This window comes from Struthio camelus, chromosome 1 (genome assembly GCF_040807025.1).
Source record: "Struthio camelus isolate bStrCam1 chromosome 1, bStrCam1.hap1, whole genome shotgun sequence".
Taxonomy (NCBI): domain Eukaryota; kingdom Metazoa; phylum Chordata; class Aves; order Struthioniformes; family Struthionidae; genus Struthio; species Struthio camelus.
In genome coordinates, this window is record NC_090942.1 from 119832527 (window position 1) to 119846847 (window position 14321).

Consider the following 14321-nt stretch of genomic DNA (forward strand, 5'->3'; position numbering starts at 1 on the left):
GCTGAGAATTTCCTCTCATTTTCTAATAAAGCTCCTTCAAATGCTAAATCTCAAAGCACTTTAAGAGAGGAAAACTGAGGTGCACAATAGGTTAAATGACTGGTCCGAGGTCAGGCAGTATTTCAATTGGCACAGACAAAGAAACAAAATCTTATCCTACATATAGGCTAAGACTCATTTGTATTACTCATGGAAGGATATTTCTCATGAAAGGTTACACTATCAAATACACACGGTTTAATTTAACATTTTAGATAGAGTTTGCAAAAATCAATTTAAAATCTGCTGTGCCAACCTATTTTAAAATGAGATTTAAAACTTTGTCACGACCGTTTTAAGTAGAAGCTACAGGCACTTCAGTGATCCTTTACTACCAGCCTTACTGAAACGAAAAGAAATAAGATTTCAGTTGGGGGGGGGAGGGGGAGCTTATTAGTGTTTTTAGAAGACTTAACTGTCAAAACAGGTAGCCATAAAATGAACGCAACATTTGAATTCAAGCAGAGGCACAATTTGCAACTAAATGATAATATTCTGGAATTGCTTAATAGCTCTGCAAATACAGGTAGGTGGATAGGTTACTGGATGGATAGAATATTATGTTGAAAAAGACAAGATTACTAAATACAGTTAAGGAGGAGAAGAAAAAAGAAAAGAAAACCTCTCGTCTGGATGTTCGTGTCGTTGTCTTCTCTTGACTTCAGCATGGTTGACAAAAATAGAGAGTGTTGCGTGACCATCATGTGAAGTTTGGAGAGCTTGACTAATCTCTGACTAAGTGTGGATTTTTTCTTGTATAATAACTGAATAGCAATACACAGGGCTTTCAAAAATGCTTCATCTCTGTAACGGTACCTTTAGAAGCAAGGATGACAGAAAAGTTAGACACCAAACAAAAAGAAAGCTACTTAAAAATCTGCTTAAGAAATTAGAACCTTGCAAGCAAAGCAAACTTAGAAAAATCAAACCAAACTAAACAAACAAGCAAAATGAACATGCATGCACCTCTTCCTCTTAGCCTTCTCGATTTAGTTCTTTTTACTCAATACTGATATCTTAATTATCAAAACAAATAAGAAATAACACACAGTCACACTTGTAGCTGCACTGAGCTTTATAAAGGGTTAGAATTTTGCCTGCAGATTAACACTTTTACTTCCACAGAACCTAAGATTTATCCTAAGCTACCACTTCAATTGTTTTATCTTGTTGAAACGATTCACACTTAAAGATCAAATAGCTGATTCTGATTTCACGTGAATTATATTTCAGAAATACCTTAAGTAAAAAGTAAAGAGTTACATGAGCATAAAGCCTCTCATACCAATCAAGAAGCAGCCGGTCCAGCTATCTGGTATGTTACCTATGCTAACTGGAACACAAAATTCAAATCTGCCTGCAGTTGTACCGGTGCAGGCTTCAGTGAAGCCAGTGGATGTGACATAAAGCTCATTCTAAGCAGCAAGGAGCATTCTCAAATCTGAGTAAATTCAAGGGAGATGGACTGTTTCCAGTATAACATGGGACCAGGCCATGGGACCAGAACTGTACCTCCCACAGCATCTTTGGTGCACCTCAAAGTTACTTACTTGAGTCCTGTCTTTACAAGGCTGTACCAGTCATCTGGGTCCACTTCTTCAACAAAGTGCTGTGCACGGAGTAAATAAAAGCAAACGTTTACATGTAGCACACAAAGTTTCCACAGATCGTCAAGATCAGCACTTTCTGTTCAAGACACACCTACAACACGCGAGCCAAACACTCAGGCAGGAGGATTAAGGGGTAACAGGAAAAAAGCTACAGCAGTCTTGCATCCTGATGCAGATGAAATTGCAAGCCTTGTTTTGTCAGTCCCAGGAACAAGGGAGCAAATGGGGTCTATGCAATTAAAAAGCAAGTTGGTCTCTAGGAAGCAAAGAACTCCAGTTTTGAAACTTTTCACACTCCCAGACTGTGAAAGGAATAAACTCTTTGCAAGTCAAAACAAGAGACTGCTGCTCAGATACTAGACAGTTTTCCATGAACCTACAGTGTGCTTCCGCTAACGTTTGCTTGTGGAAAACAGACATGGTACCACATGAGCTGGATGTTCATGTTTAGGTGAGCTGGATGTACACCTTCTTTACTAAAACTGGTCTTCCTTGAAATACTTTAGATCACAGTAAACAACACTTAGTTTTAAGGAGGATGACAGCTGCACATGCCAGAACTCCCAGTAACAGCAGGTGCTAACCTAGTCAGGCCTGCAGATGCAATCAGGATTAACAACAGAAGACGGCCCCTCAGTTCTCACAAGACTACTCCTCCAAAATCAGTCAGATCCTTCAAGCGAATGTGTTGGCAGAAACCAGCAAGAAGTCAAAGGTGTTCGCTGCCTGCAGAGTCTTTCATTTAATGTCTCATGACATAGACCTATCTACCTTAACCAAGTTACAACCCTCCCCAAAACACACCCCCCAAAAAAAGAACCAAAAAGAAAAACAGGTACAGAAGAAACAATCAGGTATGTGTTATTTATGATCACAGTCAACTGGATTTCTGTCGTTGACTTCAGAGGGCATGGTAAGTAGGCCCTGTCAGAAGTCTACCTTTTGGGTTTTTTTTTTTTTCCTCCCTCCAAATTTATCAGCAAGCTTTGGTTTTTAACTCAGGAACACCTCAAACACTGATTTTCAAAGGCAATTTTAGCACAAAGTCAGTCTCAAAAACAACTCAAAACTGCTTCTTATAAAGGACTTCCAAGGTGAAGTTAATTCTGTAAAAGCTATTAAAAGCCATAGAAGCCATTATCTATTTAAAAAAAAAAAAAGAAAGCCTCCACATGTATTTACACAAGATACAAATACAAAAACACACAATAGCAAACATCCACACAGTCACAGCTCTGAATGCTGGCAACACAGATAAAAAGTCTCACCAACAATTCTTCCAGCTTCAACAGCATAGACCTCTCTGCCTCTTGCTTGCTCTCATCTTTACTCCCGCTGTACATGACAATTAATCCCTTCATGCAGGCTGACAACAGGCGTTTCCTCCAAGAATGCAGCTCTTCAGAGTTTTCCAGCACTCCAGATATGGCATCTGCCACAGTCCAACTGCAGAAAGTTTTTGCTGATGTTAAAACATGCTTTTTGCATCTTACGGCTGTTTTGCTGCCAAGCTTCAAGTGACAGAATCTCAAAAGAAGGTATTACCATTTCAAGGTATTTGCATCCATGCATACCTATGTCAGTGCTTTATGAGACAGACTTTTTTCTATTCATGACAAATACTGATGCAGAACATGCCAACTAGATTTGCCTACCTCTCATGATTTTCTGCCTTCTCAAGAGCAGCGGGGAGCTGGTCAATAAGATTTTGCAGCCATTTGCTTTCTGAAGATGGCAACAACTTTGAAAGAACTTGCAGCTTCACCGTGATCTCATGTGACGCTTCTGCGGCTGCCACTATGGTGGAAAGCTCCTTCCACAGAGCTTTTCTCAAGACAGGTATAACACCTGAGACAACTGTTGGGAGAGAGCAGGGGGCAAAACACATATAGTTGTAAAAATCCCAAACGACCTCTTCTCATCACACCCCAGATTACTTAGGTTCTAGGAAATTATATGGAATAGTTACTAATTTTCTACACAAAAAAGCACACTGTATTGCTCTGTAACACCACTAGGAAGCATTTAGCATTTATATCAGACACCAGTTTGCCACATAGTTAAAATGACTAGACATGGGCAAACAATGCAAACCTCTGAAAGAGGGATGACTTCCTGATAAGAAGCCCTACCCTTGCAGGTTAGGAAGGATGAAATCTTCACCAGCGCTCTGACCCTGGATTCGAAGGAAATTCTCTCACAACAACAGACAGCTAACAGGTACCTGACAAATCAAGCCAGTTAGCAAAAAGCTAGCAGTTTAATCTTCTAGTGTTCAAGCTTCAAACCACTGGTCTGAAATAGATGCTGGAGGAAAGCTTAATTCCCTACCCATCCTCCACTTTCTTGTGTGCTGATGAGATCTCTTCACTACTTGGATTCCTCCTAGACAGAGCTTGCCTTCCCCACCAAGAGCTACAGTGCCTGTTTCTGTTGCTGTTCATATTTCTATGCGATAAGAGAAATGAAACCAAAGTGATTCTGTTCAGCAGAATCCTAGCTTATAATTGGGTTGCAGAAAATCTAACAGCCTTGTCAATTTACAGCTGCTGTTGGTTTGGAGAGTTTTGGACTGTATGCTGACTTTGGAAGGCATTACTACAGCAAGTTATATTTGGAGATTTATTTTAGAAGAAAGTTCTGGACTCTTACACTTTTAAGAGTTAAAGATGGCAGTCTGCAAAACCGAATGGCTAAGGCATTCCACTCACCACCATGGGCAAAGTATTCCAACTATGCCCATGAAATAAAGTTTCTACTCCTATAGTAAAGTGAATACATAAGTACGAGGACAGATTTTTACATGTGCTAAGGAAGGCGCTAATAAGGGTGTAAAAAAAGAAATGGGCAACAGCAACCAGTAGAGCACTTCAGTCAAACAAACTTAATTGCAATCTATTAACTTTTATGCTGCAGAGACACTTAAAAAATAGTCATTAGAAGTCAGAAAGCCAACTTTTATCAGCTCTACTTATTGCGCAGATGGATCCTAGATTTTAAGGCCAGAAGAGCTTAAACAGAGAATTTGGCCTGACCTCTGGCAACGGAAACAGCATTTCCAGCACTTTTCATTGAGATAGAGCAATTACTTCACACTCTGGCTCATTTCTCACTCAATGACTAGGCGAGGGAGAAGCACACACAAGCTGATCATGGAACCACATTAAACAGTAAGAATTAAAAAAAAAATGGCAAGAGGGTCCAGGAGACTAAGAATTTTTTCCAGCTTGACTGTGGTCCACTGGTTCAGGAAGCTGCTAACCTAAGCGCATAAGGCCACAGGTCATGTTATGGTAGTTGTAATATCTTAAATGCTACTTCTGAAGTTTAGCAGAAAATGTTTGTTTTCAAATTGTTTACAATTAGCATTTACATGACAAATAGAAAATATATACATATTTGTAACAGCAGCAGACAGCACTGTGAAGTGCTGAATAATCAGTTAGTTCATATTTATGATTCATTTCACTAATATTTCAACAGATAGGTTTAAAAACTTGTTTAATGCCTTCCAGTTTCTCCTCCTTGACTCACATGGGCACACAAAAGATTTTTTAGACAAGAGAATCGCATGCATCTCGTGATTTTAAGAAGCAGAGAAATTCAGCACTTGTATAAAATAGAAAAAATTTGTGACTACAGAGATTTCTGTTTAACATCACAGATTTACAAAATATCTGAACATCTAAACATCACATGACCTCAGATCCATTAATATCTCTTAAGGTTTATCCTAGTGATGAATTTAAGATATTAGGATAGTAACATTCCCTGGCAGACTCTGCTAGGTAAGTCACTTTATCTGAGGCACAGTCGCAAAAATAACCTCTTAAAAAATCCTTCTAAATAATATTTCTTCATGAATATGGATCAGTTGTGGCTTTACCTGTTGAAGGTCGGGTGAAATCATATTGCTCTCTGTATTGCAAATACACATTCACGAGTGGAAGAAAGCTCTCCATGTTTTTCCTGAGATACTTTTCAGCGGCACAGCTTAGACACCACAGCTCAAACTGTAGCAGGTGAGTCCTACAGTGTTTTATCAGCATAGCCACAATGGCAAGGGAGGTTTCTGATCCCTGGGTAAGGCAGTGAACGTGCACCTCCACATCGACTGCATGTGTGAATACCGGCTCTCTTTGGAGAGCCTGCAGGAAAACTTTCTCCAAGTCTTTGCTGGCTGATACTGACATCAACATTCCCAAAGCTTTAATGTGCTCTGTGGATAGCAGTAGTTCTCCTCTTTGGGGCTGCCTCTGGTAGCTCCCTGTGAGGAGCTGCACCAAAATCTGTCCGTAGAAGCTCAACTGTTTCCCTTTTTTGGGAGATTTTTCAGATTTCTGAGTAGTCAAGCTTGTCTCTGGGAGTTGCAGCATAGTTAAAGTAATCTCTTTTAGCTGAGCTGCAGCCATGTACACATGCAACTCCTGTAGAGCCTCCAGTTGGTGAGACTTCTTAGGAGGCAGCCGATTTCCTTCTTTCCCCACAGCCTGTAGCTCTATCAAGATACTTTTCGTGATAGCTTCAAAATACTTTGATAATACATGTATGTGATTCATGCTCTGCAACACTGGGGCACCTGTTTTCAGCAGCTGGAGCACCCCAGAATTGAGATGAGCTGACAGGAGCTTCACAGTCACGGGGTTTAAGTTGTGCTGAGGAAGAGAACGTCGTTCTAAAGCCAAGAACCAGCTCTCCAAAGTAGGATGTTTGAAAATCAACATGAGCATATCTTCTAATGTCTGTAACAAATGGTTGCAACAATATCACTGAATGGGTAATCATAGCGTAGAAGAAATCATTCATCTGCCCATCTCGCACAACATGCTTATTACAATCACTGGACATGAAATTGTCTATAAATCGGTCAGAGGATAAAGTTGTTAATAATTTACAAACACATAATTGCAGTTATTCCAACATTTATGATGTGGGAGGCATGCATTCATTCTGTTATAGAAAATAATTTGCACTTTTACCAACCTTAAGCAACATCTCATAATTATTCCTTGGAATGTAAGTCAGACTAATAGATTCCTGGAATAACACAAACCATTTTCTCCTTTTGTTCATTCATAGGAACACAAACCAAACAGCAAAATGAGTGAGGAACAGTTCTGCTGGGATACCAGCTCCAAGTCACATTTCCTCAATATTGCTGTAGGCATTACAGTCATATGACAGGACATTAAGCGTTTCTCACATGTCTAAGCCCATTTCCAGGGGAAAACTGTATATTCTGAGATGCATCAATACAGTTCCATTCTAATCTTCATAAAGCCACAGAACAGATGAAAAAGGGCAAAAATCCACTCCTCCAAGTACATAATTTGGATAACCAGGCTTTATACAGGGCTTAGCAAAATAGAGTTTTTTTTCTTCAAAAGTTAGCGACCTCTGGCATGGCCTGTCTTGGCTGTATTATAGCTCAGGGATGAGACTGTGGATGCTGCAGCTTGGTCACGTCTCCACGGAGCAGTTTCGTAACTCCTGGATAACATTCTCAGAATTCATGAGTCCTTCTCCTGGACCTTAATAGCATCTCTCTGCATAAACCTGTTTCCATTCAATAGACCTCTGTGAAAAAACACAGTGTGTATCCTTTTGCCTCTCCAGCCCTTCTGACACCTTGGCAAAAACTATAGCAATGCTTCTACAAAGCAATAAAAATCTATTCAAGCCCCTTCACAGTAAGTGCATGACAAACACACTGCAATCCTAACCGAAATCCCTGAAATTCTCTGCTAGTTCCTTTGTTTTCTGTCACACTCTGCTGTGTTTCAGTGAGAACAGTCAGTCAGCTTTATGCTTTGGTGATCAGTGAAAATAAAACGTCAACATAATTTGTGCTCAGAAACCACTCATTTCTAAAACTGCTTGCTTTAGTAAATGCTTCAGCAAAACTCATGGATATTTTCCCTAGAGAATAAATCAAATCAAAGGTTACTAACATGTGACACTAACAAGTTTACTAACATCGGCCTGTCTATCAAGGGATTTTGTACCTTGTCATTTGAAGACTCCACTGTAATCAGAGCTTCCACGTCCATAAACAGATCTGATTCAGTCTGAACCTCTTCTTGCTTCTGCCGATTATCCAGCTCCATTTGATTACCCTGGCACAACAAGCTGCTCAGCAGGTCCACATAGAGATGGAGAAGGTGAGGACCAGAAGTTTTACTAAGCTGTGAAAACACAGACACCTTGGAAGTTGAGAAAAGGAGGGGGACAGAAAGCTCCAGAATGCAACAATTACAGGAATTAATTAAGAGCTTCCTAGAATATAACCTTTCTGGGAGAAGAAACCCCTCTTTCACAGTAGAAACCTGAGACTTTTCTTAAAATCAAGATGTCAAGCAAACATTTAGAGATTTTTATGCATGTTCATGACTTCCTGTATAACACAGACCGACAAATATCACTCTCCAGAAAGGCGTCTGATGGAGACCCAAGAGCTGGATTAATACCTGGAGTTTATTTGCACTACACATCATACACAAGTCAGTAATGGCAACCCACAGAAAGTAAATCAAAGACTCTTCAGCAGTCAGAAGGACAGGTATTTGTTTACAAATTAGGTGGAGTTTTGCAGGTGCTCTACAGCCTCAGTGAAAAGTGAGTATGTGAAAAAGCTGCAGAACGGGATCCCTATGCTTAATAGCCAAGTTATTTGTACTTGCTGCATTACAATAAAACAAAAAGTCCACAAAGTCATCAAAACATTGCTCTTACACTGCCAAAGTTCTCCACTGTGGATTTTAGGCACAGCAACACATGCTTTACTCCCAGCAAAAGCTGTTCAGGTGGGAGACGGGAAGCCAAGTCTCTCAATTTTGTCTGGATGTCATCTTCCATTAAGGTACTGCTTCCTCTCTCATAGGCTTTCTTCAGCAAAGTGGTAAACACAGAATCTAGGGCCACAGCAGGTTCTTTGCATACCTCTTTGCATTGTTTAAACTGCTTAAAATGGAAAGAACACAGGAGAAAACAAGTTTAAGCATATTTAAGTATTTAAGAGTATTACTCAAAAGCTTTTTCAGTCACCCCTGCTACGAAGTGAGTTCTATGCTGGATACACATGCAGAACCCCAGACTGATGCTCATTTCTACTACAGGAGCACATGTGTGCAGGCTCACAATCACAGAGCTAGTCAAAGGTGTCCCATGGGAAATCTGCACACAGTCACCGCTTGGTTAACACAAAAGCACAGCAACCCCAGCACAAATTGTCCAGGCATTTTCAGCCCACGCCTGGGCGAACTCCAACCAGCTTATACCAGGCTCCTTCGGCTAGAAGAAAGTGGCAGCACTCCTACATCATGCCCCACTGTGCCTACTGGGGAATAACAAGGGAGCTGTTGCTTGGGCGATGGCTTAGGACCCTTGAGTCTTGGCTTCACTTCCCAATCACAGCACAGATTTCTCGTGTTGTTAAAGAAAAGGCCTTCAGCAAATTCACGTCCCCTACTGTGATCATGAAGCAACAAAGATTTAGCCTAATCTAAATGTACTTTCTGACAGAAACGTAACCTTCGTACACTGTGTTTTTAATAGTTCTGACTCAAACATTCCAGTGACTCCAAGCACTCCATACCACAGATTCCCGAGTTTGCTGGGGTATCCAGAGATTATAGTATCGGTTAAACTGGTAGAGCTGAGGATACTTAGAAACTTTCAGGGACTGGAGATCTTTATCATAGAGCTGGAACATCAAGCAGAGAGCAAGGGGATCTCTCTGAGAGTGCAGGAGGTCAGTGAAAACAGCAACAAGATATTCTACGATGTGTGCTCCTACAAAAGCAAAACCAAAAATTAAACTTTTGTTGACAGAAGGAATCTGCATAAGCACAGACACTAAGACCACTCTCTTTCCTTCAGGCCTGGACAACAGTGTTTAAATATTACTAATTTTAAAACTATTGAAATGAATTAAAAAATGTGTGATAAGCTAGACAAACACTCCTGAGTCACTGAAATACCTGAAAAAAACCTCCATACAGTAGTCGTTGGTGAAGTATATAATCAACCCACTGCAGGATACATACTTAGCTTAGCCTCTTCCTTCAAAACACACATAAAACTAACTCTGTCTTAACTGTTTGCTATACTCGTCTGTATTTTGACCAATACAGATCCCAGCCCAGCAGCCTAAAAGAGCTAATCTGATCTGTATTGAGGGGAACACAATCAGGTTAACATGCACTGGTTAAATACGGAGGACTTGCCTTTCAAAACTGTGAAAGGTCCACCCCAGGAGCTACTCAACAGCCAAATATACACAGGACTTAGAGAGGAGTGCCGGAGTTGGCAAAGCACAGAGATCCTGCTCTGAGGCCAACAGCTGCCCCCATGACTTCACTCCACTAGATCCTTTTCTCAAGTAAACGGCCAGAACTTGGCAACATTTATCCCTGAAGCGAAGATTTTCTTTGGAAAACTCATCTATTTCCTACATATTCAGCAGTCCAGTCCTCTCTCTCCTACTAACTGATCTCAACAGGAGAGCTAGCTATTGTTTACTAAGCACAGCTGTCGGAACCACCTTCCTCTCACGATTTGCATATTCTGTGCTTAAAGGCTTTTATTGAAGCGCAGCTGCCATTAGGCTGAGGCTCTCCTTACAGGGACACTGCCTCTGCACTGGTCCTCAGTCCCCTCTGTGCTGTGCTCAGAGCGGTTCTTTGCCCCATCTGGGGTTACCCTCGTCCTCCACCTCTCTGCATCTTGATGGAGAAATGTGTGCTCTCTTGTTCTGACCTTGGCAAATTTGCTTTCCCATCAAGTTCCCCCAGAGTCAAGTGGAAATTATAGAGAGCCCTCATTTCCATCTCTCTTCCTATTCTAGGAACCACGGGAGAGCTTCTCTAGGGTCAGGAGAAAAGGATAGAGGCACCTCATAAACTTTAATGATTCTCTTCAGCAGGGAACACACTGAATCCATGTCTCCTTCTGCTCGAATGGGAGAGAATAAAATGTCCTCAAGTGTTCACTGGGTAAAAGTGATCCAACTTCCACCCTCAAGGATATTATATAGAAACACAAATATCTGTACCTGTTTCATTTTCAGTCTGAAGCAACAGTTTATTCCTGGCTTCTAATGCAGCAGGGACAACAGCACTAAATGGAAACGTTTGGATAACAGTGTCTTCATTTAAAGTGAATCCAATTTCTTCATCTAAGCCATCGCTGCCCTCAACTAGGACATCCACCATATCCAGGACATCTATTAAATGAAAGAAAAATGTAAGCAGAAGATTCAGACAAACCAGAAAGCCAAGGAGGGTCGAATGCAACACTTGAGGATTACGAGGCTGCTTCTGAGTCTCTGAAGCAGAAACAGGACAAAAAGACATGTTCGACTAGCTCCTAAATGCAACTGTAAGATCAGCTGCTCACACAGTGTGCTTACCTTAAGGTTTGGCTTTCAAAACTGCTGTCCAACTGACAGGTATATCACCTACTGCTATCACGATGGCATCAGGTAAGCACCATCAGAGCATAACGGTGACAGGAAATACACAGGGGGAAGTAGGAATGAAGCAGCTACTTCTGCATAAAGAGAATTGCCTAGGCAGCCCTTGAAGAACACCCCAGTTCTGTAAGACCAGAGAACCAAACCTTACTCCGGAAGGAGTCAAAGACAGCTTTAATATATGAACAAGTTACCATGTATTTCATGGTTGGCATTAAGTGTCTGTAATAGAGTCAGCCCAGGGCTACTTATCCATCTGGTACTGAGTGGTAAGCTACCTCAGTTATCTTACATTTATGTAACTCAAGATCCTATGCATGGACTGTTATAGCAGGAACAGCTAGCACATGGTAAGTTGTGCAAGTGTACACATCTGCAATGTCCTGATTTTGCCTGCAGCAGGGCTGTGACCGGTCCCTGAAAGCAGGAGGAGCAAAATTCCAGCTGTTTGCACAGGAGTAAAGAGTTCCCCGGGCACTCCAGTCCCTTCTTTACAGATGCAAGGGGATGAGCAGCTCCAGAGAGAGGAAGTGCAACAGATTTCACTTTAGTTAGAAACCGGATCAGTTAGAAACTGTAGAAACATACAGGATCCTAAACAGAGATCCTAAAACACTGTTAAAACAGCATAACTGCATCAGAAATTACTTTCTAGGGCAGACATAACTTTCCAATTCAGACGTTGGTTCCAATACCAAACATGCAGTGAGAAGGTAAACCCTGCATTTCCTTATATTAGCAGGATTGCTATGGTTACAGTTGGCAGTTTGCCTGACCAGGGCCAGAAGATTTAGCATGAGGCCTTGAAATTCCGTGTTGCTGTGGGAATCGCCACATACCATCAATGTGAGAGATGGGGATGCTGACATTATCGGAGTCTTGTTTAAACATATGAACTTGGAGCATACTGGCCTCCTGAACAAGGTCTGCTGCTTTATCCGTATATGGATAGGGATTTGTCACCAGTTTCAGCAGGATCTGTTAACAAAGTTGAGAAATGAACATAAGTGCCCAGCTTATGAGGCACACCGAAACCACATCTGATTGAGAAAGACTCTGGGCTGAGAGTGGTTGGAAGCTGGGAAAATTTTAAGAGGACAAATCATATATGCTTCTCTAGGAATCTGCCTATGGTTACTGCAGATGAGACACTGGACCTGATGGAGAAAGAAACGCCCACTGCTATTTCACACCTAAAGTACTACCGCAGACAGAGTCCCTGGGGAATCACAACCAAAGAGAAGCACTGGGCTTTTAACATCCTGAAAAGTAAACAGGACACGTCAACTTTCCTTTAAAAGACTGCAATTTACTTCAGTCTGAAAATTTTGTCCGATGTTATCACATAAAGAACAGAAGAGAGAAGAGCTATCCCCCCATTACTTTGCCCTAACGTCATCAGTGCTGTAATAACAATATATCTTTCTAGATTTAATTTTTGCCTAAATTATTTCACTCTCCTCCCACACAGGACAACAGAGATGTCAGCTCTGTACAAAGAATAACAATCACTGCCTTTCTCAGGATTCATTCATGGTTCTTTGAAAGATTTCTCAACAATAGCAACAAAGTAATTAGCTTCCATTAACGCTATTCTTGGCATTGTTTATCCAGCTAATTTGAACGCTTGTTACCCTTTCCAAAAATTGAATCACTGCTTCCTTTTTGTCTTCTTTTGTATTATCCAAGTGTTCCAGCCAAATTGAAAGCTCCTTCCATGTGTACTCAAACACTCCGCTGTCATGTAAAACCTGTCCAGAAAAGTAAAGGGGGAAAAACACAGATCCTTTTGTATAGCAAATTTAACGTTTCATTCTTCTTAGAAAGAAAAGGTGAATAGATTAATGAAAACAAACATCTGCCATTCTCACCCCCCTCAGTTCAAAAGGCCTTGTTTCCATTCACTAGGGCCACTCTAATCACATAAGAGTCTCAAGCTGAATGCAAGTCTTTAAAACCATTGTAAGGCACTTTTAAAAACAAAAACCAACCTCCAAAAAACAACTAGCTTCAGCATATCTTGGATCAAGGCCTTGCGGTCTTCATCAAGACCCTTTTACTAGGGTCTACTAGCTGAGAGGTGAGGTATGAGCACGTTACAGGTGATGAATGAAACTTGCTGAGCTCTGCCAGACACACACAAGCTTTGTAGGAAAAGAGCAAAAAGCAGTTCTAGCAGGCTTGTGGCAAAGAACGGCAAGGGTTTAAGAACGACGCAAGCAGGAGGCAAAACGTGGCTTACTTTCTCAGAACTGAGAACACCAGCTAGGAGCAACTTTTTTCTGCTCCTGTCTTTCCAGAGTCTGCCCTCCTCTCATCTGATACACGCAGCAAAAAATCAAATACAGCTCCAGTTGATTCCCACCCTCACACTGACTGCGTAGATGGGATGGATCCAACATGCACCCTTTCAAGTACTCTGCCAACAGCTATGCATCTGAATGGATACTAAGCAAATTAATGATCTCCCTGTGAACTTTTATTCACAGGCATTTGGAATACGGGACTTTTACGAGCACCCAGGACGCAGGTACTGGACCTCAGCATGTGCCAGAGTCAGCATGTGCAGGGGTGCAGAAAGAGAACTGGATGTGGCACTGCTACAACCAGGGGCTAATCCATCTTGCTGGTCACAGCCTGTAAAAGAGCCCTACTTCATACAGCTATACTGGAGCTAGGGTCCCTCCCCACCCCTTTGGCATGTGGCCTCACACACTAGATGTGTTCCCCTCAACACGGCCTACTACAATACTGTCTCACACGCTGGAAAAGAAGATTCCCCCTCCAAAGACATAACCAAAGGCATTGACTACGGTCAGAGCCAGAATAAAAGGCTAGAAGGACTTTTGGTCCAATCAAGTATAGTCGTTCTGTCGCCAGCAGTCAGTCAGCACAAAGTCAAGTGAGGTCAGAGCAGTCCTGACACGGAGCACTCACTCCCTCCACCTAATAAATCTCATTCTTACAATCTCAGCAAAGCAGGCTATACTACTTTAAGAGGGTTGTACTTTTTTAACGACCATTTAATGTCATTATAAAAACAAAAAGGAAGAAAAAATGCTAAACCCTCAAAAACAGTCTATAGAGGGTTTTTCGAACACTACTGATACAATAAAAAGGAGAATCACTGCTCAATTAAATGAAAATCAGGCTACTTGTGCTCAAAAGAGTAAGGCAGACAGGTAGACAGATAAATAAAC

General features: G+C 41.4%; 1 protein-coding gene across 3 annotated transcripts in view; it reads right to left on the reverse strand.

Annotated features, from left to right (window-relative positions):
- URB1 (URB1 ribosome biogenesis homolog) overlaps window positions 1–14321 on the reverse strand; it is a 57984-nt gene that overhangs the window by 19030 nt on the left and 24633 nt on the right. For 2 of the 3 annotated variants that reach the window (XM_068912275.1, XM_068912289.1), the window contains exons 16-26: window positions 12756–12872; window positions 11961–12099; window positions 10702–10872; window positions 9244–9440; window positions 8382–8609; window positions 7655–7834; window positions 5536–6391; window positions 3305–3506; window positions 2918–3095; window positions 1590–1648; window positions 662–855 (exon numbers count right to left, since the gene is read on the reverse strand). In XM_068912275.1, coding sequence (XP_068768376.1) covers window positions 662–855; window positions 1590–1648; window positions 2918–3095; window positions 3305–3506; window positions 5536–6391; window positions 7655–7834; window positions 8382–8609; window positions 9244–9440; window positions 10702–10872; window positions 11961–12099; window positions 12756–12872 — 2521 coding nt within the window. The remainder of the gene's footprint in view (window positions 1–661; window positions 856–1589; window positions 1649–2917; window positions 3096–3304; window positions 3507–5535; window positions 6392–7654; window positions 7835–8381; window positions 8610–9243; window positions 9441–10701; window positions 10873–11960; window positions 12100–12755; window positions 12873–14321) is intronic. The other variant, XM_068912284.1, reaches the window with a different exon arrangement.